This window comes from Anabrus simplex, chromosome 7 (genome assembly GCF_040414725.1).
Source record: "Anabrus simplex isolate iqAnaSimp1 chromosome 7, ASM4041472v1, whole genome shotgun sequence".
Classification (NCBI taxonomy): domain Eukaryota; kingdom Metazoa; phylum Arthropoda; class Insecta; order Orthoptera; family Tettigoniidae; genus Anabrus; species Anabrus simplex.
Genome location: NC_090271.1, coordinates 229,754,512 through 229,779,736, shown reverse-complemented (window position 1 = coordinate 229,779,736; position 25,225 = coordinate 229,754,512). Strand labels below are relative to the sequence as shown.

General features: G+C 40.2%; 1 protein-coding gene across 2 annotated transcripts in view; it reads right to left on the bottom strand.

The window, feature by feature from the left end:
• Positions 1–25,225, bottom strand: part of LOC136877498 (nuclear pore complex protein Nup93) — a 262,104-nt gene that overhangs the window by 228,969 nt on the left and 7,910 nt on the right. For both annotated transcript variants that reach the window (XM_067151599.2, XM_067151600.2), the window contains exon 2: positions 4,059–4,233. In XM_067151599.2, coding sequence (XP_067007700.1) covers positions 4,059–4,228 — 170 coding nt within the window. In that variant the 5' untranslated portion in view covers positions 4,229–4,233. The remainder of the gene's footprint in view (positions 1–4,058; positions 4,234–25,225) is intronic.

Sequence of the window (25,225 nt, the reverse complement as noted above, 5' to 3'; positions counted from 1 at the left end):
TCTTCCCCTTGATATACGTAAAAGTAAGGTTCAACTGTATTCACACGTACCCTCAATCAGATAGGTCTACGTTTTAACTAATCAACAGAAAATGAGAATATTTTATTTTTCGACAGATGTCATGTGGAACTTCAACAGTCTAGCTTAAGCCAGCAAGGAGAACAGACGTGTTGTGTGGTGTGTGCCGGTTGAGCAGAGTGGAGAAGGAGAGGGTGAGTGGGCGGGTCAAGTGGAGTGTGAGGAGGAAGCTCGGCAGATGATTGGTGTTGAGCAATACAGTGTCACTATCGGGAGATGGCAGGGAAGAATGAAGAAGGGAACTAATAATAAAAAAGAATGTAAGGTAGAGATGGGAGTGAAGGAGGAGATGCTGTTAGCGGCAGTGGTGGTCACTGTGCTGCTGGTTATTGGAGGAGTGGAGGTAAATCCCGGTCCACAGAGTAGTAGCAACAAGATCTGGGAAGACATAGAAGTTATAAGGAAGGTGGTAAAGGAGGTAGTGGAGGAGTTATGTCCGTTTGATCAGTTAAAAAAGATGCTACAGGAGCAAGTCAAGGAGCATGAAAAGACGAGGCAGTGGTTCCAGGAATACATGAAAGATACTAAAGCAAAGATGGAAGACAGTGAGAGAGAAATGGTGTCGCTAAGGGAGAAAATAAAAAAATATGGAAGAGGTGGTGGTAAATTTAAAAGAAAGAAATTGCAGTCTGCAGTCGGGATCGTAAGAATAAAATCCATATTTATTTACGGGGTGGAGGAAGAAAAGACAGAAGCTAAAGTGGACATTATTTATAAAGTGGTAGGCGTCATTCAAAAAAAAAAATGAAAATTAACTTTAGTGAGGTCGATATAGATAATGTGGAGGGGGCAGGCGAGGTGAGAGGGCGCAGACCAATAAAAGTGACTCTACTATCTTCATTTATGGCAGACACAGTGACAAGGAACTCTGGTAATCTACGGAGTGAGAAAATTGGGATTAAGAGGGATGAGAATTTGTAAGGACTAGTGAATTTATTGTAGAGTTACATTGTGATCGTATTTATTGAAATGTTTTGTGATTTGAGTGTAATTAAGGTAGGCCTAATTTGGATTTGATTTGGAGGGTAAAGTATGTGTGAAGGATGAGTTGGTGGCATGAGAGGGTCGAGAAGTTGTAATGATTAGTGAATTTAATGTGGAGTTTGATTGTGGCTATATCTGAGTGCAATTAAGATAATTTGGAAGAGTGATTAGTTGAAGGACAAGAGCCTGATTTGGATGGATAAGAGATTGGAAACTTTAATGGTAATTTTTGATTATGATTAAGAGGCAGATCTGGTGGTATGGTAAGAATGATGATAAAGGAGAGGTGTCTTAAGGGTAGTTGAAAAGAATAGTGAATAGCGAAGATAAGAGAGATTACAAATAAGAAGCTGTGCTGGTGGTAGGAGATTGGAAAATTGAAGTGAAAGGAAAGTGTGAAGGTAATTTTGGGTGATGGATGCTATGAGGAATTATATGTTGGAACAAGAAGAGTTATTTTGGTGAGGTAGTTAGATAATGGCGTTTAGTAATTAGAAAGTAGTTCATATTAAAATGCTAAGTAAGGAGCTTGTGGCACACCAACACGACAGGTGATGTAATGCTAGAGCTGGGTTTGCAACCTGAGTAAGTCAACAGGGAGGACAATGATTTGGATGGATAGGAGATTGGAAATTTTGATGGTAATTTTTGAATGATTATGATTAAGAGGCAGATCTGGTAGTATGGTAAGAATGATGATAAAGGGGAGTGTGTCTGTTAAGGGTAGTTGAAAAGAATAGTGAATAGCGAAGATAAGAAAGATTACAAATAAGAAGCTGAGCTAGGTTGCAAGCCCAACCGGAAGAGATATAAAGGTTTTTTAAACTACATGTGCCGTTTGCCGATGTTCTTTTATTTTACCCCATTTTATTGTTTGATGTTTATCCTGTTGCCGTATTGCCATGGCCATTGGATCTCTGATAAGGAGTTGTTCATGGGCCATACGACACTGTCAGTTGTTCATTTTATCTTAATTTATTCTGGCTTATAGACTGGACATTGTTATTTTTCTCATTTAACAGATCAAATGGGTAATTTTACTGTAGATCTGGGGGAAAATATTAAAGATACCAAGATACTCATGTGGAACTTCAACACATATTTTTTTTTCTGCAAACTTTGAAACATTGATGTGACACATTCACTCTTGGCCTGTATGATTTGAGATGAAATCGCCCATGACTGGATGATACTAAATGAACATTTCCTTCCTGGTCATACAGCAGACTGTGTGACTTGGAAGTCACTCATCAGACTGCATTCAGATGTCACGAAATGCAGGTCAAACCTGCAGAAGTGGGGCTTCAGTGCAGATTCTAGTGTGTGTGAATGTGGAGAAAAGCAGATGACAGAACACTTATTGCAATGTGGTGCATGCCCAGTCCATTGTGCAGTGGAAGACCTGCTCAAGGCAACATCAAATGTTCAAGTGGCCAGCCTTTGGTCTTCTACAATCTAATCGTGCGACTATATAATATAGTTTATGTATTTTTTTTGTTTTTTTTATGTACGGTATATATAGTAATATTCTCTCTATAATGTAATGTTTCATGCTTCAGAAACAATAAAATAACTGGTCCAGATAAGCTATTAACTTCCTTCACAGCTGGTAGTTTAAGAAATTAGGCTCTTATGCCTGGAGAAGCTTGAGAACGGCGTTGTGTAGTCATGACCTTTATGGTGTGTAGTAGAGGGTTGAGCTCGTGAGGTGACTAGTGGAAAGTGTGCTGCTGGATTCGCGGTCTCGGTAATCTTGTTGAAGGAGTTATAAACAGTTCATAATTGAATGTTGCCGTATAGATCTTTGTTAACTTGTATACTGATAGTTAAATGGGAACATTCTTACTTGTTGGCTGTAGTTTTGAATATAGACTAACTATTGAAGAATATATGGTGAAGAATCTGTAATGAAAAGAGAATGAAAGGTATGAAGTTTAGAGAAAGAAAAAAAACGGTTAATTAGGCGAAATGATGTATATTCAATTACTTACATTCTCGATTTTTGCAGTATGAACTGGTTGTCTGTATGATCTTGGAACGAGTAAGATTTGAATGTCGTGTGTTGTATCTGTGTGGAACTGAGGGAGGGGGGTGTAATGGAGGGAAGGAAATGGGCGGAGCGTTGAGCTATTGGCTGTTGAAGATATGGAATTGAGGAAGAGGAGTGTGATGGAGAAGAGGTGGACGGAGGGTTGAGCTTACGGGCTATTGGCTGTGGAAGATTAGCAGGGGCGGTGACGGAGGGAGTTACCTTTAAGGGGAAGTTGGGATCTTTATTGGAAGTTAGTTTAAGATTTTTAAGGATTTTATTTAAATTTGGATTTAAAGATTGTAATAAATTGGGTAAAGTCTCGTATAAGGTCTTTGTTGTAATGTTGATCAAGATAAATGTAAATGTTTTCTAATCCGACAGTGATGACGACATGGAGGGAATTGAGTAACCTATCTTTCTTCCACAGGTGATATTGGTAAGTACATTAACCTTCATAATTGTATTGAGTATCATCTTGATTCATTCTAGTGATTGTATAAACGATTCTTCTTATAACATGTTAGTTACAGATTATTTGAACTAGTTATCGATCTCGCGATTTCTTGACTGATGTTTTTATGCGACTAATACTACAACGCGCACACGGCTGGACTTGTTATTCTTATCTTCCAGGTAATTTGAGATAAGGTATAGGTACACATTAATATATACTGGTACAATGCATACAGGCAAAACTGCTACAGTTCTTTTCATTTGAGTTTCATTTTTTACGTAGTCTCACTAGCAAGCCCCACTCAACAGTCGCTTGCCACTCCTTGAGCGTTGCTGCCATAGTGGCAGTGGCCAGAATTTCAAGCAGCATGTCAGCTCACCACTACATCAGCCATCAAATGCTAGCAACTAAATCGCAGAACTTTTGCTTCAAGATGTACATGAACCTCTTAAATTCCTCCCCTGCCTTAGTAACAATGCGCGATATTAGAAAAATACCATGTATACTCACGCTTGTATGTCCTGAGCTCCAGTTTGAGTGACACGAGACCATAATTCTGTAGATGCTTCCAATACCTGACGCAGTGTCCTCTCCACTTTGGGCAGCTCCCCACTGCCCTCAACCTCAGCAGACAACTGTTCAGCTGCATAAAGCAACTCTTTAAAATCAGATTCAGCCATTTTATCTACAAAAGAAAAGTCAGCCTTTCACTTCTATATTCACAGAAACACATTTTAATTAATATAACAACATTCTTACAATTCCTATCAGTTACTCAACCATTCCAGATTTAAATTTATTGCTAGGAAAGGTAGGACGGGGAGTATTCATTCTGGTGAAAGAAGAATTTGTAAGCTACGAAAAAGTTAAAGATGACACACATGAAATTCTAGGTGTAAGGCTCATTTCCGAAGATAATAGGCAACTTGATGTCTTTTTTTTTTTTTTTTTTTTTTTGCTAGGGGCTTTACGTCGCACCGACACAGATAGGTCTTATGGCGACGATGGGATAGGAAAGGCCTAGGAGTTGGAAGGAAGCGGCCGTGGCCTTAATTAAGGTACAGCCCCAGCATTTGCCTGATGTGAAAATGGGAAACCACGGAAAACCATCTTCAGGGCTGCCGATAGTGGGATTCGAACCTACTATCTCCCGGATGCAAGTTCACAGCCGCACGCCTCTACGCGCACGGCCAACTCGCCCGGTACTTGATGTCTTTGGAGTGTACAGACCAGGAAAGGGTAGCACAGATGCTGATTCAGAATTATTTGATAAGATAATCAGCTATGTGGGAAACGATAAGGAAAGGAACGCGATTGTAGCAGGTGATCTCAATTTACCAAATGTCAATTGGGAAGGTAATGTGAACGACAGGAAGCATGACCAACAAATGGCAAATAAGTTAATATGGGAAGCACCTGATTCAGAAAGTGATGGAACCAACTAGAGGAAAGAATATTCTGGATGTGGTGCTGGTAAAAGCAGATGAGCTCTATAGAGAAACCGAAGTAATAGATGATATTAGTGAACATGAAGCTGTTTTTGTGGTCATTAAAAATAAATGTGAAAGGAAGATATTAAAATTAGGACTATTAGGCAGTACCATACGGCTGATAAAAACTCCCTCATGCCTGTTTTAATAAGTAACTATGATCGGTGGATAACGGTAAATAAAAATGTAAACAGAATCTTGGATTAGTTTAAAGCAATTGTTGAAGAATGTGAAAAGAGGTTTGTACCTTTAAAGGTGGTAAGGAATGGTTAAAGATCCAATATATTATAACAGAGAAGTAAAAAGAAATTGAAGGAACTTACTACGAAATTGAATGTAGCAAAGAAGTCAGCTAAGGATAACATGATGGCAAGCATAACTGGCAGTCATACAAATTTTAGTGAAAAATGGAAGGGTGTGTATAGGTACTTTAAGGCAGAAACAGGTTCCAAGAAGGATATTCCAGGAATCATTAATGAACAAGGGGAGTGTGTATGCGAGGATCTTCAAAAGGCAGAAGTATTCAGTCAGCAGTATGTAAAGATTGTTGGTTACAAGGATAATGTCCAGATAGAGGAGGTGACTAACACTAAAGAAGTATTAAAATTTACCTATGACAGCAATGACATTTACAGTAAGATACAAAAGTTGAAAACTAGAAAAGTAGCTGGAATTCATAAGGTTTCGGGTGATATACTAAAGACAATGAGTTGGGATATAGTACCATATCTGAAGCACTTCTTTGATTATTATTTTCATGAAGGAGCTATACCAAATGAATGGAGAGTTGCTATAGTAGCCACTGTGTATAAAGGAAAGGGTGATAGACATAAAGCTGAAAATTACAGGCCAGTCAGTTTGACATGCATTGCACGTAAGCTTCGGGAAAGTATTCTTTCTAATTATATTAGACATGTTTGCAAAATTAATAACTGGTTTGATAGAAGGCAGTTTGGGTTTAGGAAAGGTTATTCCACTGAAGCCCAATTTGTAGGATTCCAGCAAGACATAGCAGATATCCTGGATTCAGGAGGTCAATTGGACTGTATCGTGGTTGACCTATCTAAGGCATGTGAAAGGGTAGATCATGGGAGACTACTGGCAAAAATGAGTGCAATTAGACTGGACAAAAGAGTAACTGAATGGGTGGCTATGTTTCTAGAAAATAGAACTCAGAGAATTAGAGTAGGCAAAGCTTTATCTGTCGCTGGAATAATTAAGAGGAGAATTCCTCAAGGCAGTATTTTTTTTTTTTTTTTTTTTTTTTTTTTTTTTTTTTTTTTTTTTTTTTTTTGCTAGGGGCTTTACGTCGCGCTGACACAGATAGGTCTTATGGCGACGGTGGGAAAGGAAAGGCCTAGGATTTGGAAGGAAGCGGCCGTGGCCTTAATTAAGGTACAGCCCCAGCATTTGCCTGGTGTGAAAATGGGAAACCACGGAAAACCATTTTCAGGGCTGCCGATAGTGGGATTCGAACCTACTATCTCCCGGATGCAAGCTCACAGCCGCGCGCCTCTACGCGCACGGCCAACTTGCCCGGTGCAGTATTATCGGACCTTTATGTTTTCTTATATATATATATATCAATAATATGTGTAAAGAAGTGGAATCAAAGATAAGGCTTTTTGCAGATGATGATAAACAGTGTTAAAAGTCAGGTTGTTAGTTTCACAAATAGGAAAAGTCCTCTCAGTTTTAATGACTGCGTTGATGGGGTGAAAGTTCCCTTGGGGGATCATTGTAAGTACCTAGGTCCTAATATAAGAAAAGATCTTCATGGAGGTAATCACATAAATATGACTGTAAATAAAAGATACAGATCTCTGCACGTGGTTATGAGGCTATTGAGGGTTGTAGTAAGGATGTAAAGGAGAGGGCATATAAGTCTCTGGTAAGACCCCAACTAGAGTATGGTTCCAGTGTATGGAACTCTCACCAGAATTACTTGATTCAAGAACTGGAAAAAAAAAAAAAAAAAAAAAAAAAGAAAGGGAAAGAAAAGTAGCTCGATTTTTTCTGGGTGATTTCCAACAAAAGAGTAGCGTTTAAAAAATGTTGCAAAGTTTAGGCTGGGAAGACTTGGGAGAAAGGAGACGAGCTGCTCGACTAATATTGTTCCAAGCTGTCAGTGGAGAGATGGCGTGGAATGACATCAGTAAACTAATAAATTTGAGTGGTGTCTTTAAAAGTAGGAAAGATCACAATATGAAGATAAAGTTGGAATTCAAGAGGACAAATTGGGGCAAATATTCGTTTATAGGAAGGGGAGTTAGGGACTGGAATAACTTACCAAGGGAGATGTTCAATAAATTTCCAATTTCTTTGCAATCATTTACGAAAAAGGTAGGAAAACCACAGATAGGCGATTGCCCTAAATGCATATCAGTAGTGATTGAACTTGATAGTCGACTTGAAGAAGAAATTATTTTACATCGGTACCATTACAAAGAATAAAAGGTGTCTGCCAGCCGAGCTTACTAATGTGAAACGAAGGACAGTACAGTCATCAATGTTTGGTTTCAATGAACTTTAGTCTCCTATGTTCCTAAGGAAAACAGAATTGTCCTGCTTGTTTCCAGTCATCATTTGGATGACTCGACTGATGAAGAAACTGGAGAAAATGCCAAACCTATGACATGCATCAACAGGACAAAGGATGGAGTAGATGTCGTGGATAAAATGTGTGGGAGTTATAACATAACCCGAAATACCACATATTGGCCACTAGTTATTTCCTTTGCTATGTTGAATGTAGTTGGCATAAATGCTCAAGTAGTGGCTATTGGGAACGGAATGAATGTCGGTAGGAGGAGACTGTTTCTGAAAACACTATCTGAGCAGTTAGTGTCAGAAAAGATTAGGTGAAGGAACATGAATCCAACAGGTCTCCATCCGACACTGTGTTTCCAACTTGAAAAGTACCGACCTGCAGAGCAAGACAAAGAAGCAATAGCCACTGGAACTACCCTTCCTCCACTTGCTGAAAAGAAATGATGTGACACTTGCAAGCTTGCTAAACCGAAGAGGATCACTAGAATGACAAGGCACAGCTGCATGAAGTGTAAGAAACATTTCTGCCTGGAACACGGAAGAAAGATTTGTCATAAATGCTTCAAAAATCTGAACTTGGGAAAATAAAAGGAAAGTTGAACAGTTCATTCTGTATTTTTTCTTTAGTTTTGTAATACACTGCATACTTTTCTGTTTTTACATTATTATTACTTCAAATTCTGTGAACAAGGTTATGGTATATCATGCTATAGTTCTTACTGTTGGGAATATTATTGTGTGTGTGAAATAAAGACTACCTAAAAGATATGACACTGAGTATTCTTATAATATTTGAAACGAGATAAAACAACCTGCAGGACTTTATTGTTACTGTTAACAGAACTAAGAGTAAAAGGAATGTCAACATTATTTAACTCAATTATATCCAAACATGTCTACAGGAAGTGTATTTTTACACCTAAGAACACAATGGCGTCTCCTAGATGCCGTAACTTATTGTGTCAAAATTAGGACGCGACCGATGGAGGGTTAAGAATCACTGAATAGACTGGGAGTTTATAGGTAGACCAGATTTTTCAATTTTCTCTTACACTATTGATTATATCTCAACCAAACTTCATATTTAGAGTCTACTCATCCAGAAGCAGATTTTGATATGCATATCATTTAAAAATCACTCAACAGAATGGAATTTATAGGAAGACCAGGAAGAGATTTTTCAATTTTCTTTTACACTATTGATTATACGTACAATCTGCAGACTATATGTGAAACGCCCCTTCATTTTAAATAATTTTTATCACGTGCATAATTTTGCTTACTTTTAAAATTTAAATATTTTTAGGTCCCAAATGTAGCATTTTTAGTGATTTTGTAGGTAATATTGGTAATAATTGCACAAATGAAGTAGGAGGATGTATTCATGATAGCCATCTTTGTTTCCAGAGATGTTTTGGAATAGACTGGTCACTTTGACTTTACAGCAAAGCATAGAACTTACGGTAGGTGCGGAAAGCATTGAAGTTACAATGCAAAGCGTGGATGTTACAAGTTTTGGTTATGTTATTGATATAAGGCAATATATTTTCATAGATTATGGTACTGTGTTGAGATGAAGAATGATCTAGGAACAAGGAAGGGGGGGGTCTGGGGGCACAAGACCCCACATCAGAGCCGCGAAGCAGCTTTAGGCCTCTAGTTTGCACTGCAAGCACCATTGGTCTGGACTGGGTAGGATAGGATCTGGACAAGAGCATTGGTTTGGACTGGTTAGGATAGGGGCTGGACAAGAACACTGGTCTGGATAGACCCATCATATGAGGATAAGCAGTCGAAACTAGAGACCTGAGGTCGTTTGGCGCTCTAACCTGGGGGCTTACGCCCCCAGACCCCGTCCTCAAATCATTGCTCTTCTCAACACCACACCATAACCTATGTTATATCAATAACATAAACACTTGTAACTTCCATGATTTGCATTGTAACACTCATGCTTTCCTCATCAACTGTAAGTTCCACGCTTTGCTCTAAAGCCAAAGTGACCAGTCTATCCCGTAACAATACCGGAAACAAAGATGGCTATGATAAATATATCCTACTACTTCATTATGAGTAATTATTACCAATATTACCCATAAAATCACTATAAATCCTACACTTCGGGACCTGAATATATTCAAAATGGAGTGCTGATCACATGCAAGTAATTTTGAATGCAATATTATTATTATTATTATTATTATTATTATTATTATTATTATTATTATTATTATTTCCAGTCCCCTACTTCTTTACCACTGCCGAGAAACTATTTTCTACGAGGTTCATGCTCTGCGGCCAGTTATGGACACCCTCATAGACATACAGCTTTTTGAAGGATCCATAAAAGGAGAAAATCAGAGAATGCATAATATTTTGCTCCGCTTGAAAATTAACCCCACCTAATATAACTGAACACCATGGAAACATGAGGTAGAACTTTTCCCTTTGGTGTCTGCCTGTCTATTCCTAAAAGTGGAAAACTACATATTTGGAAGCTACCTCACTCTGAATTAGTGTTATCAGGTACATATGATACCACGGAATTGGTATTTATAGGAAGATTATTCTCAAACATTTTTGTTAACATTAGGTCTATCAAAAGACTGTATATAACAAACATTTAAGAATATGTTATTTCGTTCCTTTATGCCATGTACTTATCTATCATACGGCAGATAACAACACAGATGATTATGAAAAAATATTGGACGTTTAGTCCAAGTCTGGTGGGACGTGACATGCATGTCGCTTCAAGGTGGGTAATGGGAAAAACTAAAGAGCCATTTTACTCTTTTCAATACGGCAGATATTACGGGAGGTTTCATTAACATCAGGGCACCACGCCAGTGGTCAGAGATGTAATATGCAACCTGAAAACCATGGAGAATTTCGCACAACTTTGGACTAGAAACTGTACCGTACAATAAATTCGGAAATCGTCCTCATTTTCTTTCTTGACTTTGTTCAGCTACATCATATTTCACGTTACTGCCATGCGCTTGCGTAGGAAAATATCCCTTTACCATGTCACATTAAACGTGTGATTACAGCCACGTTACATCTCATGAATTCCTGAAGGAAACACTTCAAATTCCTGTGCGAAGAATGGGTACAAATGCTAGTAAATATGGTAAACAATGTTCTCCCTAGGACCTTTTTCAATGGGCCCTGCTGTTTTAACAGACCGCCTGGCTAACATAACATATGTGTTGGTAACAAAATAATAATACATACTGTATTTGAGTCATTAGGTGTTCCAAATTAAAATGTAAATACTGTAAAACTGTTTATTTATATTATAAATCTTTGTTATTGTCAGCATAATTGCATCAATTTCATCGAAGTTCCAATGTTTAGCTTGATTACCACGCAGTGTCATGCGCGAGCGGTGTCTGTATTAGCGTGGAATCGCATGCGATCACTCTATTTTGCCCGATGTCACTAACCCGTATGGCACTCCACAGCAACCGAATGGTAAGTCCCGGTGTTACATGATTGTGAACGAGTAGTAGAACACTAGTGGCTCAAAATACTCCGTTATGTCTTGTTTGTGACAACACATTTTAGCATTAAATTCAAACTACATTCAATTTTTTCATATTCACTTTTTTTAACGTAGTATTCCCCGTCCGACTACTCATTCCTGCCACCCAGCTGACGAAAATTTCTGGGGAAAACACTGGTATACACTGTATATTCAGTAACATAATAATAGGATAAGGTGGATCTGCATGGCATGTACTAGTACCTCACTAAAATCACATTGTCATGGACCCATCAGACGACATAAAACTAGGGATCACAGACTTTCAAAAAAAAAAGACTGGAACATTTCGCTGCATATACACAAAATGTATTAATACAATAGCAGTACCATACAAGGTGGGCTATATTTAAATGTTTGGTTTAAAAGGAATACTGTATTAGCCAGACTTATTATCATTAGTTATAGTCCTTGGGATGGTGTAGAACATATTCTTCGAAATGAAAATCAATGTATTCATATATTTTAAGTATTTATTTTGTACTTAAGTTAACAATTAATTAACTGCTTATACTTAATTTTATAAAAACTTCTGCTGGTACATATATCACAACCCTGCACTGTATTTATCAAAACAAAATATTATTATACTGTTGTATTAATATAGAGTAAAACAGAACGTCGAAATTGACGAGCAGACAGCCAGATGGCGTCAAATTGAAATGTCTGCACACGGTAGCTGAGGCCATACGATTATTATTATTATTATTATATTATTATTATTATTAAATTATATATATATATATATATATAATTCGCTGGGGCCATCAAGGACCACGTTAAGTCTTGTTGCATTTGACACTGAACTTGGCCTTCTTTAGAGCCCAAATTTCCCTCATTCTTTGTGAGTGGGCCTGCTTACGCTCTTCTGTCCGAGGGGCACCATGTCTTCTCTTCGGTTGCTCGTCTCGGTTTAGCCCGTTCGTCAATATTTTCTTGCGGAAGAGATCTCTGTTAAGGGCGTCTTCAGCTGAGATATGTAGCATTTGCAGGTCTTCTTTGGTATTTCTAAACCAGGAAATTGTGGTTTTGGGGTTTGAATCAAAAAAGTGAAAGATTTCTTTAGTTAACTTTCTTCCGTCCATTCTTTTCAGATGACCGTAAAATCGTGCCCGTCTTTTCCTGATTGTGTCGGTAATTTTCTCTATTTTGCTGTAGACTTCCTTGTTGGATCTCTTTTGATGGATTCCATTTTTGTACTTTGATCCCAAGATTCCTCTCACAATTTTGCGTTCTTTTTTCTCCAGTTCTTCAAGGAGTTCTTTGTTGGCATTTAGAGACAGGGTTTCGGCTGCATATAGAACTACTGGCTTCAGAACTGTTTCATAGTGACGTATCTTGGTGTTTTGGGAAAGGCATTTTTTGTTGTAGATTGTGCGGGATGTTTCGTAGGCTATTTCCAGTTTGCGTACTCGCTCCTGAAGTGCTTCTTTGTCCAGTCCATTTTTCATGATGACCTCACCCAGGTATTTGAATTTGTCTACTCGGGTGATGTCCCCGTATTTTGTATGGAGTTTTGGTGGAGCCTCTTTGATGTTGGTCATTACTTCTGTTTTCTCAAACGATATCTGCAAACCAGTTTGTTCAGTAATTTCCTTTAAAATTTCAACTTGAGCTCTAGCGGTTTCTATGTCGTTTGAGAGAACAGCAATATCATCGGCAAATGCTAAGCAGTCTGTTGCGATCCCCTTGGATTTGGTTCCTATTCTCAATGGACTGTAGTTGATTTCCTGTAATCTCACCCGCCAGGTTCTGATGATCTTTTCAAGAACACAGTTGAAGAGTATCGGGGATAGCCCATCACCTTGTCGGACTCCTGTTTTGATGTCAAAGGAATGCGAGAGACATCCGTGGAACTTCACCTTGGATTTTGTACCGGTCAGGGTGGCTCTAATTAATGCCAGCAGTTTCAAATCAACTCCAAATTCATTTAAGATGTTTAGCAGGACTTCCCGGTCAATGGAGTCGTACGCTTTCTTAAAGTCCACAAAGACAGACACATACTGCTTGGACCTTAGTGTACAATATCTGATGATCGTTTTGAGATTTTGGATCTGTTCAGCTGTTGAGCGACCTTTTCTGAACCCTCCTTGGTATTCACTTATTTGATGTTCGACTTGTGCTTCCAAACGCTCCAGGATGCCAAGTGATAGAATTTTGTAAGTCACGGGTAGCAAAGATATTCCTCTGTAGTTGTTGATGTTCTTCATGCTGCCTTTTTTGTGTAGTGGATGGATCAAAGCTATTTTCCAATCTTCGGGTAGGGTCTCCTTGTTCCAAATTTCTTCTATTTGCTTTTGCAAGATATCAAGTGATTCCTCTGGGGCATATTTCCATAGTTCTGCTACTACTGAGTCTTCACCCGGCGCTTTGTTATTTTTGAGACGGGCAATGTGGCGCTTGATTTCATCTCTGTCGGGTGGTCTGGAATCTGGGTACCTGAGTAAGGGTTCCTTGGTCTCAATGGTGCTTTGCGGTTTAGAGCAATTAAGTAAATTCTTGAAGTAATCTGCCAGAATGCTGCAATTTTCTTCATTTGACGTCGCCAGTGTGTCGTCCTTTCGCTCAAAGCATAGAGATGGTGGTTTATAGCCAGTGAGTTTGCGTTTGAAGGCTCTGTAGTACTCTCTGCTTTCATTCTTCCTAAAGTTTTGTTCTATCTTTTCAATGAGAGATTTTTCATATTTACGTTTCTCAGTTCTGAACACCCTAGCTGCTTGGGCAATTTGGGTTTTGTAGGTTTCCCAATCATTTTCTGATTTCGTAGAGTAGTACTGTTTCCATGCATTGAGTCTTTCTTGGAGGACTGATTCGCAGGTACCATTCCACCAGGCATGCTTTTTGCTTCTCTTGATTTCTGCAACGTCTCTGGCGGCCTCAGCAAGGAGACTTTTGGCGTTGTTAAAGTCACAGTCATTTGGTCTAGCCTTCTCCTGGAACTCCTCGACCTTTGCCGAAGTTTATCATTGTCGAACCGTGTGATCTGTTTGGTTGTCTTCCTTGTGTTTGCGGGAATTGGTTTGAATTTGATAAGAGACATATAATGATCTGAGGCCACATTGATGCCTTTCTTCACCTTCACATTCATAATCTCAGGGCTGTTTCTCCTGGAGATTGCAACGTGATCAATTTGGAACTCTCCGAGAGCTTGGACGGGAGAACGCCAAGTCATTTGTTTTCTGGGTAGATGGCGAAAGTGGGTCGACATGACCTGCAGGTTGTGATTTTCGCAAATGGACACCAGTCTTTTGCCGTTGGGATTGGTTATTTTGTGAGCAGGGTAATTTCCTATAACTTTCTTGTACTTCTGTTCACGACCTAGTTGGGCATTGAAGTCACCCAAAAGAAGCTTGACATGGTGTTTGGGGATTTTGTTTAATTTTTCATCCAGTAGGTCCCAGAAATTATCAACTTCGTCTGGATCAGACTTGTTCTTATCGTTTGTAGGAGCATGTGCGTTAACTAGGGCGTAGGTTTTGTTCGCGCATTTAATTGTGAGTATAGACAATCTGTCATTCACAGGTTCGAAATTTGCAACCGATTTAAGGATCTTGGTTCTAACAGCAAACACGGTTCCAAGCATCACAGCTCCATTGAGGATTCCTCTTTGCGCTTTGCTCTTGAAAAATCGGTAGCCTTCGGATTCAAAAATCTCTTCATCTGGGTACCTTGTTTCCTGTAGGGCCATTATGGATATCTGATTTTCGTGAAGAGCTTTGGTGAGGGTTTTCAGCTTGCCAGTTTGTGTAAGTGAATTTATGTTGAAAGTTGCTAGAAATGTTTTAGATTTTAGCCTGAGTTTTTGACTCTTCGGGGTACACCGAGACGCTCCGACTCGTCTCTTGCATGATGTCGAGTCTCCCCCAGAATCCGAACGAGACTCGTGCTCCGTGGCATTCACGACGGGGGATTTATCCGAAAATTTACCCCCTGGGGTATGTTTCTTGAAATGTTGTGCCATCATGCTTTTTGACTTGACTTTGCTTTGGACGGGTACCCATCCTTTTACAACTAGGGTTGTTAGCCCTAGAGGTCGCCTCAAGATGTTTTCTGGCAGCAGAGCCAGCGAGCTTCCCCAATTCCAATGGGACGCGCCCGATGGAGGTAACCGGTAAATCCCCACACGGGATTATTAAATTATTATATTATTATTATTAATAACAAGCAGTTAGGAAACTCGGAGCTATTTCCAGGTTTGGAAAAATATCCCAGGAAAGTTTTGGTGAGTCATAAGGAGAAACCAAATCTTGGACGAGTAAGTCCTTACAATAGCCCCATACATAACTATGAACAAAAAAGTGATAGTTTAGGGAGTGGTTGTGAGAATGACACATTTGTACCTGAGTGCGGGAGATTTCTCGCTCATGACTGGACAAATATGGCTGAACAATAGTGGACAGATCGATGGAGTGGGGGAATGAGAAGACCATACACGCGTGTGGAGGTTATGGTCCAACAAACTATTGACTAATTTACTACGTTACTAACTGAGCAGTGTTATAGTTTAATAATAATGTTATATGTTTTACATCCCATTAACTGCTTTTATGGTTCTTGGAGAAGACAAAGATGCCAGAATGTTGTCCCGCGGGAGTTCTTTTACGTGCAGGTGAATTAACGAATATTGCTACAACCGTCAAATTCTTCTGAGCAGAAAACTTGTCAACAACAGGCACGGAGGAGAACCAATTGTCCATTGTCATGTCCAACCATAGCTTTGAATTGGTAAAACCATCCTCTTCACAACAGAACTTGGTATATTATCCAATGAAAAAGTACCTTTGGTTGATTTGGACCTTAAACTTCAATACTGTGTGTATAAAACATTCTCACAGCTACTACAGCAAACATCTTCAAACCATACTTTGCTGGCTTGTTTGCCTAAAGGAATATCTTCAAAATGACACATAACATTTCATCCTGTGTCATATTCACCTACGCTGTAGTTACTCAAACATCCTGCATAATTCCATCAAATATATTCTTTATTGTCACCAGTTTGTCAAGTGCTTTCCTCCTTTGTCTTATTGTTTCATCATCAAAGAGAAGGGCTCTAAGCAATAAATAAAATCATCTGTAGCTCATGACTAAATCAAATATTTCAGGTGCAGTTGCATCATTTGCGCACAAATCTAACATTGTTACGAATAAAACTCCATCTGTTTCATTACTCTTCTTTATTTCAGGATGACCTAATAAATGCACACACACATATTTAAGCACAAACAATTCTACCCAGTTATGAATAGCCACACTAATCACTAGTCTATTTTGTACACACACCCGGGAGTCCCAGCCAGTTGCCACCTGGGAACGTCTATAATCCTTACTTTCACTTTCTCAAAGTCCAGTCACCTCCTACAGCTGCTGTGCGTAAACAGCTGGATTTGAACACTGGCTATACAACACACGACGACTGTTCATTGGTTCGACTCCACATACAGTCCAGTACTTCACATAGTCCCATGCAGTAAACAACTAAACAGCTCAACAGTATTCAACAGCAGGACGATACAACGGCGAACATTAGCACAGGTCCTTTTATCCTTGCTAGCTCACGGGGAACCTCAGTCCACAGAATTACATGATCACACAGTACAATCTTTCGTTCTGCCGTCTTCACCTACACACTTGTCTCTCTAACACCACAACAGCTCCTCGTTCAGACCTCTGTGGGACACTGGCAACAGCCAACATCTCTGTTGCCCTCAGCCAAGCCACCGAAACCCAACTCACTGAGTGTCACAATGGCTCCACCTCGGAGTCCAACTGTAACTCCAAGTCCAACACTGACTCAGAGTCCAACACTTGACTGACTGTCCGTGGCTAGTCTCCCTTTTTAGTTCGCGAAATTTGATCCAGAAATTTCACGATGTCACTGGAGGCAGAATATTCCCGTTGAAACTCAAAGAAACTCACAGGTAAGCCGGCCGCCGAGAACAATACACGGAAAGGCCGGCCCCACCCCACAAGCCGGCTGGGAGATTCCAGGTCGTCTGAGTCACCAGCCCATTCCCAGAAGTACTGAAAGGAGCTACTACGGGGCTGGCACGTAACATTGCCCCCCTTCGAGAGCAGATTGTTTTGATCTGAAACCTTCTCAGATGTTCTTCTGCATGGCACCGATCGGTCTAGATGTACCACCTTTATCTTGTACCTTAGCCTCCGTCGTATTCGGTAGCTGACATCATTTATTCCTCTCAGAATGTGGTAAAGGCGTCTCCACGTCCTCTGGAGCTTGAAAGACAAGCATTTCTCCTAACGGAATTATACTGCCATACTAGGTCGCCCTCGTAATTTCCCATGGTGTCCGCTCGTTGGTCGTGCCGCACCTACACCCAGTCGCTCTCTATGCTTGAACTCTTCTTGACAGTGGCGCTCACATCGTCTGGTCTCCTTGTCAGGTCCAGGTAGTACCTCTCGGTCGGGGTAGGATGGTCCTCAGGCTGACCGAACCCCAAATCCACCGGAAGTTGCAGCTCTCTTTCAGACGGCGTCCTTGCTGGAGAAGATCCCATGGCCTCATGCACTACAGACTGGTAAGCCAACGGAACCAGGGGAAGGTGACGATCCACATCCCTCTGGATTTCTATCCAGGTGTCATGACCCCAGTTTGCCTCGAACCCTACGGTGATCACTTGGCAAGAAACTTCGTGCTCGGCTTCCTTCCTGGAACAGAACTTGCAGTCCCTGGACAAGGTCTATGGGACAGAGTCTACCTACCTGCAGAACATGCTTTATCTCACGTGGACCATTGTTGACCTTTTTCTGTCCGTCACCCATCTTCTTCTGGTCATCCTCCATCTTCTTTTGGCCATCTTCTGTCTTCTCCTGGCCGCCCTCGATGTTATTCTGGTCGTCTTCAGTCTTCTTTCAGCCGTCTTCCTGCATCGTCTGGCCGTCATCTGTCCTTTTCTGGTCGTCTACCATTTCCTTCTGCCCATCTTCCGTCTTCTCCTGGCTGTCCTCCATCTTATTCTGGTCGTCTTCAGTCTTCTTTCGGCCCTCTTCCAGCATCTTCTGTCCTTTTCTGGTCATCTTCCATCTTCTTCTGACCATCTTCCGTCTTTTCCTGGTGGTTTTTCAACTTCTTCTGGCCATCCTCCTCCTCAGTCTGGTCATCTTCAGTCTTCTTTCGGCCGTCTTTCATCATCATCTGTCTTCTCTGGGTCGTCGTTTTCCAACTTCTTCTGACCGTCTTTTATTTCCTTTATCATCCTCCTCTGGCTTTCAACTATCCTCGCCTGGCTTTCTTCCATCTTCTTAAAGCCTTCTTCCAACTTCGACGTCATTTTCTGGCTTTCTTTTATTTTTGATTGTCTTCCATCTTCTCCACCATCTTCATCATATCGAAGAGTGCATTTAACTGTACCTCCATTTCTCTGAGGCCTCTGGTCTTAACTGGCATACAGTAATTAACAAAAGATGACAAAAAGATTTATATGAGTGTGCATTCACTATAACCGACGTTCTGGAATGTTCCCGATGGCAGTCAAAACCTGCAGTATCTGGTCTATTAATTCACGCTGATTACAATGATATATCACACATGGGGTCTATTCTAACTTCTGACACCATGTTACAAATAAAACTCCATCTGTTTCATTACTCTTTTTCATTTCAGGATGACCTAATAAATGCACACACACATATATTTAAGCACAAACAATTCTACCCAGTTATGAATAGCCACACTAACCACTAGTCTATTTACGAATCTCTCTTCTGTACACACAACCGGGAGTCCCAGCCAGTTGCCACCTGGGAACGTCTATAATCCTTACTTTCACTTTCTCAAAGTCCAGTCACCTGCTACAGCCGCTGTGCGTAGACAGCTGGATTTGAACACTGGCTATACCCCTACAATGCCCAGTGTGACAAATTTGTCACACGACTTTCAGATGCTATCAGAAGCTATAATACATCTCTTTTATTCTTAATGCCCAGTGTAGCACATTTGTCACACAGTCGTGAACACACTCTGGTGGATATTTTCTTCAACTGTGGTCCGGGAAGAATAAAAGAGATGTATTATAGCTTCTGATAGCTTCTGAAAGTCATGTGACAAATTTGTCATGCCGGGTATTATAGGGATACAACACACGACGATTGTTCGTTGGTTCGACTCCACCCACAGTCCAGTACTTCACACACTCCCATGCAGTAAACAACTAAACAGCTCAACATTATTCAACAGCAGGACGATACAATGGCGAACATTAACAAAGGTCCATTTATCCTATACTCACGTTAGCGTGTTTCCTCGCTGGCTCACGGCAATTCTCAATCCACAGAATTACACGATCACACAGTACAATCTTTTGTTCTGTCGTCTTCAACTACACAATGGTCTCTCCGACACCACAACAACAGCTCCTCGTTCAGACCTCGGTGGGACAATGGCGACAGCCAACACCTCTCTCGCCTTCAGCCAAGCCACCGATCACCAATTCACTGAGTGTCACACTGGCTCCACCTCAGAGCCCAACACTTGACTGACTGTCCACGGCTAGTCTCCCTTTTTATAGCTCGTGTAATTTGATCCAGAAATTTCATGATGTCACTGGAGGTAGAACATTCCCGTTGAATCTCAAAGAAACTCACAGGTAAGCCGGCAAATAAACAGTATCAGTCAGGTGGAACCGTTGTGTTTTCTGCTTCTCTTAACATTGCCTAAATTTTATGAGAAGATGATATAGAATGATAGGACACACCTTAAGATACTCAGGACTTGCTCAGATGGTTTTTGAGGGAAGCGTATGTGGTAAAAACATCAGGGGTAGATCAAGGTATCAATATGACAAGCAGATTAGAGCAGATGTAAGATGTAGTTCATATATAAAAATAAAAAGGTTAGCATACAATAGGGTAACATGGAGAGCTGCATCAAACAAGCCTATGGACCAAAGACTCAAACAACATGTCAAAAGGAAGTAGTATTGCAGAACGACATTGCTGAACTTCAGAATGAATATTCATGAAAAATATCCAACTAAGTCATTATATTTCAGATCCCTCAGGGGCTTTTCTAGACCTAGGAAAGCAACAGGTTATTGTAGTTATGTGGGCCAATAGAAGCACTCCATACCTGTGTTTTCTTTTTTTGGAGCATCAGTGATATTCTTCATTGTAAAATAATTATTGAATCTTTCCAAGTAGCAGGTATTTTTATTTATTTTTAGTATCAGAGTTCTCGAAAGGCACAATATTAGAACCCTAGTAAGTGCGCTTGAAGCTGTTCAAACAATCTTTGTTAATTCTGAGATGGTTAGTTATCATTACAGATGGGAATTTGCCTATTTGCCTATTTTATTCCTGTGTTCAGAAACGTAGGCTTTTGAGATATAAATCCGTTTTAGGGTCTTTTCAGCTATATTTCATTGGTTTTATTGTGCCTATAAATACCTATTTCAGGGGTTTGTGCCTATTTGGAGTATACAGTAATTGCCTATTTTATGCCTTCTGACTGTATTTTTAAAAAGTCGATTTTCTTCCAGTGCATTGTAGCTAGTGTGCTCAACAGAATTATCTTCTCTTTTCTCAATATCTGTTTACCCCACAAACAAAAATGAGAATTCTCAGAAGTCACCAGAAATAATTTTAGGGAAATTTCCATCAGGAGAAGCAAGGAACCATTTGACCTCGAAGCCTTCAACCCCTCCAGCCTCCTAAGACGTTTGCGAGAACCAGTCAACGTCGAACTATGTTGCACAAACCTTTCGATGCAAACTATTGTACGCGTACGCTTTACGTTCAGAACATGTTGTGATTTATTGTGAAGTGGAAGGAAAAGAGGAAGAAGAAGAAGCGTGTTTGCAGCAATGCCCAAAGAAAAATCGAAGTCCTACTGTCTGAAACAGTGGATTGCTGAGGTCCCAATTACACAACGGATGGAAGGGTAGTCTATCAATCTTGCTGTAAGAAGGTAAGTTTGTTTGTTCCTTTCATCTTTTCTGTGATTGAGAACTATGATCACATTTCATTGTAGCATATATATGCATATTCATTTACGTATTGTGGCAAGTTGTTTTGTTGCAATGCTGTATTAGTCGTGAACTTTCAATAATTTATATTGCTAAAATGCAAATAATCATTAAATTACTGAACAAGGAGTTAGAACGTCGGTGGTCTCTTGTTACAGAATGGATGAAAATTAAATTGGTATTTTGAAATGTGATTCACTTCCTGTGAAAATAGAGATTTACAACTGAAATGCAATTTTTAAAACTCCCTTTAAAAAATCATGAATTCTATGACACTTCTGCTAAGCCTTCACGAAACAAAGGTTGCAGATCCAATGTAGCCCGGCTAGGACGATGCCACAGCGTGTTTTACAAGGTTGCCAAGACTATTTTTAAAAGACCAGGCCAGCGAAAAGACGGTTCGTCTGGATTGGTGAGGTCCGGTTAGTAACCATTGTGCTTGAGGGTGGGGGGGGGGGGGAGCTCCCAGGTTAACAAGCCTCTAGCATCCCCTCTAGATTCTTGCTAAATTGTGACAAAAATACGTGATTTTTTTTTCTAATGGCCTTACATCGCACCGACAAAGACAGGTCTTATTGCGAAGATGGCATAGGAAAGGGTTAGGAGTGAGAAGGAAGCATCTGTGGCTTTGATTAAGGTACACCCCCAGAATTTGCTGGGTGTGAAAATGGGAAACCACAGAAAACCATCTGCAGGGCTGCCAACAGTGGGATTCGAACCCACTATCTCCTGAATGAAAGCTCACCGCATGGCCAACTCGCCCGGTATAATAAGGTAATGGGCGCATGTCACGACAATTTCAAAAATTACGCTGTTTTTAATTTTCCACGAGTGCGGCGGCCTTGTGGGCACACTTTATGCAGGATCTATTGCAGGCAACAGAAAGTAGTCTTCATGACAGCTGACCCGGCTGACCAAAGCTGATGAATAGAAACAAATAAGATGTTCACAAATCTGTGATTTATAGTGCCTCCGTTTTCGTTCTTCTATATAAGTAAGAATACCGCTAGGTGGATCCTTGGCAAGCATAAAGAACGGATCTCTCCTCTATGCTACTCCGGAATCGTTTCATGCCTTTATTGTATTTTTCACCCGGTGAACTCGACACGATACTGCCAAATTATAACTGAAAATCCTTGAGGACATATTTCCATGTAAATTACTAATTCTCTTGTTCCTACTTTAAAGTTTTATACTTCTAGAAACATCATCTCTAATAGCCTTTTTTTATGACACAAATGCATGATATATACTAAGCATTATTGCCAATTAGCCCAACTGTAGAAATTTAAGATATGGGGACAATTATGTCAACTTTATTATTTTTCAGATCAAATGTGAGAAAAAGACTACATAGATCAACTCTGAAATACTGCGATGCATCTGATACTAGTACAGAAATATGTATCAACGCAGCCTTTCTACCAGTCCACTTTGGGCGACCAACAACCATTTTCTTCAGACCTATGCACTGCAATATTGGGAGCTAATATGCTCCTGCATAAACCGGAGCATCTCCAAATTTCAGCAAGCTGCCGGGAGTAAATCACCAAGTTGGAAAAGAGTGGCATGCCCCTGGTGGAGTCATTTAGGATTGTGGAAGAAGTCAGGGGAAGTTTTGACCGAGCCTTTGGAAAGGCAGCCACTGTCAGCGAAATAAAACCAGACGAAGTGACTTCACTGAAGTTTTGTCCAATCACTTCATGTGATGTTGAGAGATCTTTCTCTCGGTCCAAAAACAGCATGAGAGGAGAACAAGACTGTTACCGGAAAACATTGAAACATTGCTTGTAAATTCCTTTTATAGTAACTGAGTATACAGGCATGAAATCAGTGGTTAAATTATAAGTATTTTTTCATGCCCATTTTGTTTCCTATTTTACACGTTAGTGCCTACTTAAATGCCTATTTTGGCTAATTTAAGAGCCTATATGCCTGCCTATTTTAACTGTTTTTAGTGCCTATAATTCTCGTCTAGTCATCATCACCACCACCACCACCACCACCACCATTATCAATTCCCCTTTTCCAGCTGACAAATATGGCAATATGGTTCTCCTCCACTTTGTCTTGTCTCTCTACCATTCCTCATCCAACAATGTGTTCCAGTCCAGGATCCATTCTCCTATGCTGTTCTTCACCGAGTCCATGAATCCATCCTAATCTTGGTCTCCCTCGTCCTTTCTTCCCTGTCATCTCTTTCCAGTGCTTGTCTTGGCAGTCTCTCTTCTTTCATCTGGTTTACATGTCCAAACCACCCCAATCTGTTCTATTCCAGTTTGTCATTTAGTTTTTGCACATTTAGCTCTTCTTGTATGTCTTAATTTCTCATTCCATCCCTCCTCATCTTATGTGCCATACTCCTCAGGAGTTTCATTTCAGCTGCCTGTACTCTTCTCTCATCTCTCAGAGTCGTTATCCAGGTTTCTGCTGCGTATGTCATTACATGTACTGTAAAATCACTTGTACATTACTTCTTTAGCCTTCATTGGTACATCTTTTTTCCATATTAATCTCTGTACCTGGTGGTGAAAGGCACTCTCCACTTGTATCCTACAAATTTCCATATCCAGTCTTCCATTATATGTCAGTTCACTTCCAAGTATTTGAAGAGTTCTGTATACTATTTCCAGTTCCTTGTCTCCAATTTTAATTCATCCTTTTCCTTTACTTTCTCTACTTATCACCGTTGTCTTGCTCTTCTCCACATTGATCCTCAATCCCCATTGTTCAACATCTTTATTCAGTAACTTCAGCTGTTGTTATACCACCTTCCCATCTTCTCCCCAGATTATATCATCACATTCATCCTTCCCCCTCTATAATCTTCCCTTGCAGCCTTTACAATGTCATTCATTACCAATATTTATTAACCATAAAAGTGACAACACACTCCCTTGCTTTAGCCCATTATCAATTCCAAACCATTCTGTTCTACCCACTGGTGTCTTCACACAATTGTAACAGTTATCATAATATGCTTTTATCACTGGTATATCCAGCTCCATGGTTAAATGGTTAGCGTGCTGGTCTTCGGTCACAGGGGTCCCGGGTTCGATTCCCGGCAGGGTCGGGAATTTTAACCATAATTGATTAATTCCGCTGGCACGGGGCTGGGTGTATGTGTCGTCTTCATCATCATTTCATCATCACGACGTGTCAAATCAAAAGACCTACATCTGGCGAACCAAACTTGTCCTCGGAGACTCCTGGCACTAAAAACCATACGCAATTTAATTTCCATCATTGTTATTAGTTCGTTGCCAATGCCCCTGTGTGCCAGGCTTTCCAAAACTTTTGATCTGGGGATGCTGCCATAAGCCCTTTCTAAGTTTATAAAAGTCATTACCAGGCTTTGGATAATTGTGCATTTGCATATTGCATATCAGCTTCTACAGGACACTATCAGAAAATCTGACATGTATTTGAGATTACCAAAGTTTTAAGCTGTGTTGGTTATCCTCAGGTAGGCTGTTTGACAGGTCGGCAGCGTGTTAAATTTAGCAACACCAGCTCTACATCCGGCCATGGCTTTGTCTACCTGCAATGCAATTAGATGGGTACTCATTCTTGGAATTTCCCATACAGCAGGGCTGTCTTCCTTATTTCGTAAATAGTTATCTTTCATGCACAATTGGTTCTTGTCAGTCTTACTTTGGTTCAGTTGAAACAAGTTGTGGTTTACTGTACGTTAAACAGCTATATTCTTGCTACTTAATTTATAATGCCTAAGGAGAAGAGAACTGTTGAAGTATTGAAAGCATATGTATGCAAGTTTCAAAACTTTTCAACTGATGCAGAGGTGCCAACTGTTGAAGTGGATTATCAGTAATCACCCTCCGCACCCCAGAGAATTTTCGAGACAAGTCCAAAGCATGCTCTTCCCTTTTTCAATAATGACACCTCCTTTGCCCTTCCCGACAGTAATCTGTTTTAAAGTATATCGTATTACACAACATTTGCATACTACCTCTTAATTCAGGGATAAAACATCCCTTGTAACTCGTTTCGCACCCAGCAGCTGCTTTTCAAGGTAGGTTTTCTTCAAGCATCCTTCACCTTCTGATCACATTTTCGTCTCTTGAACCATAAGCGATTCCAATGTAG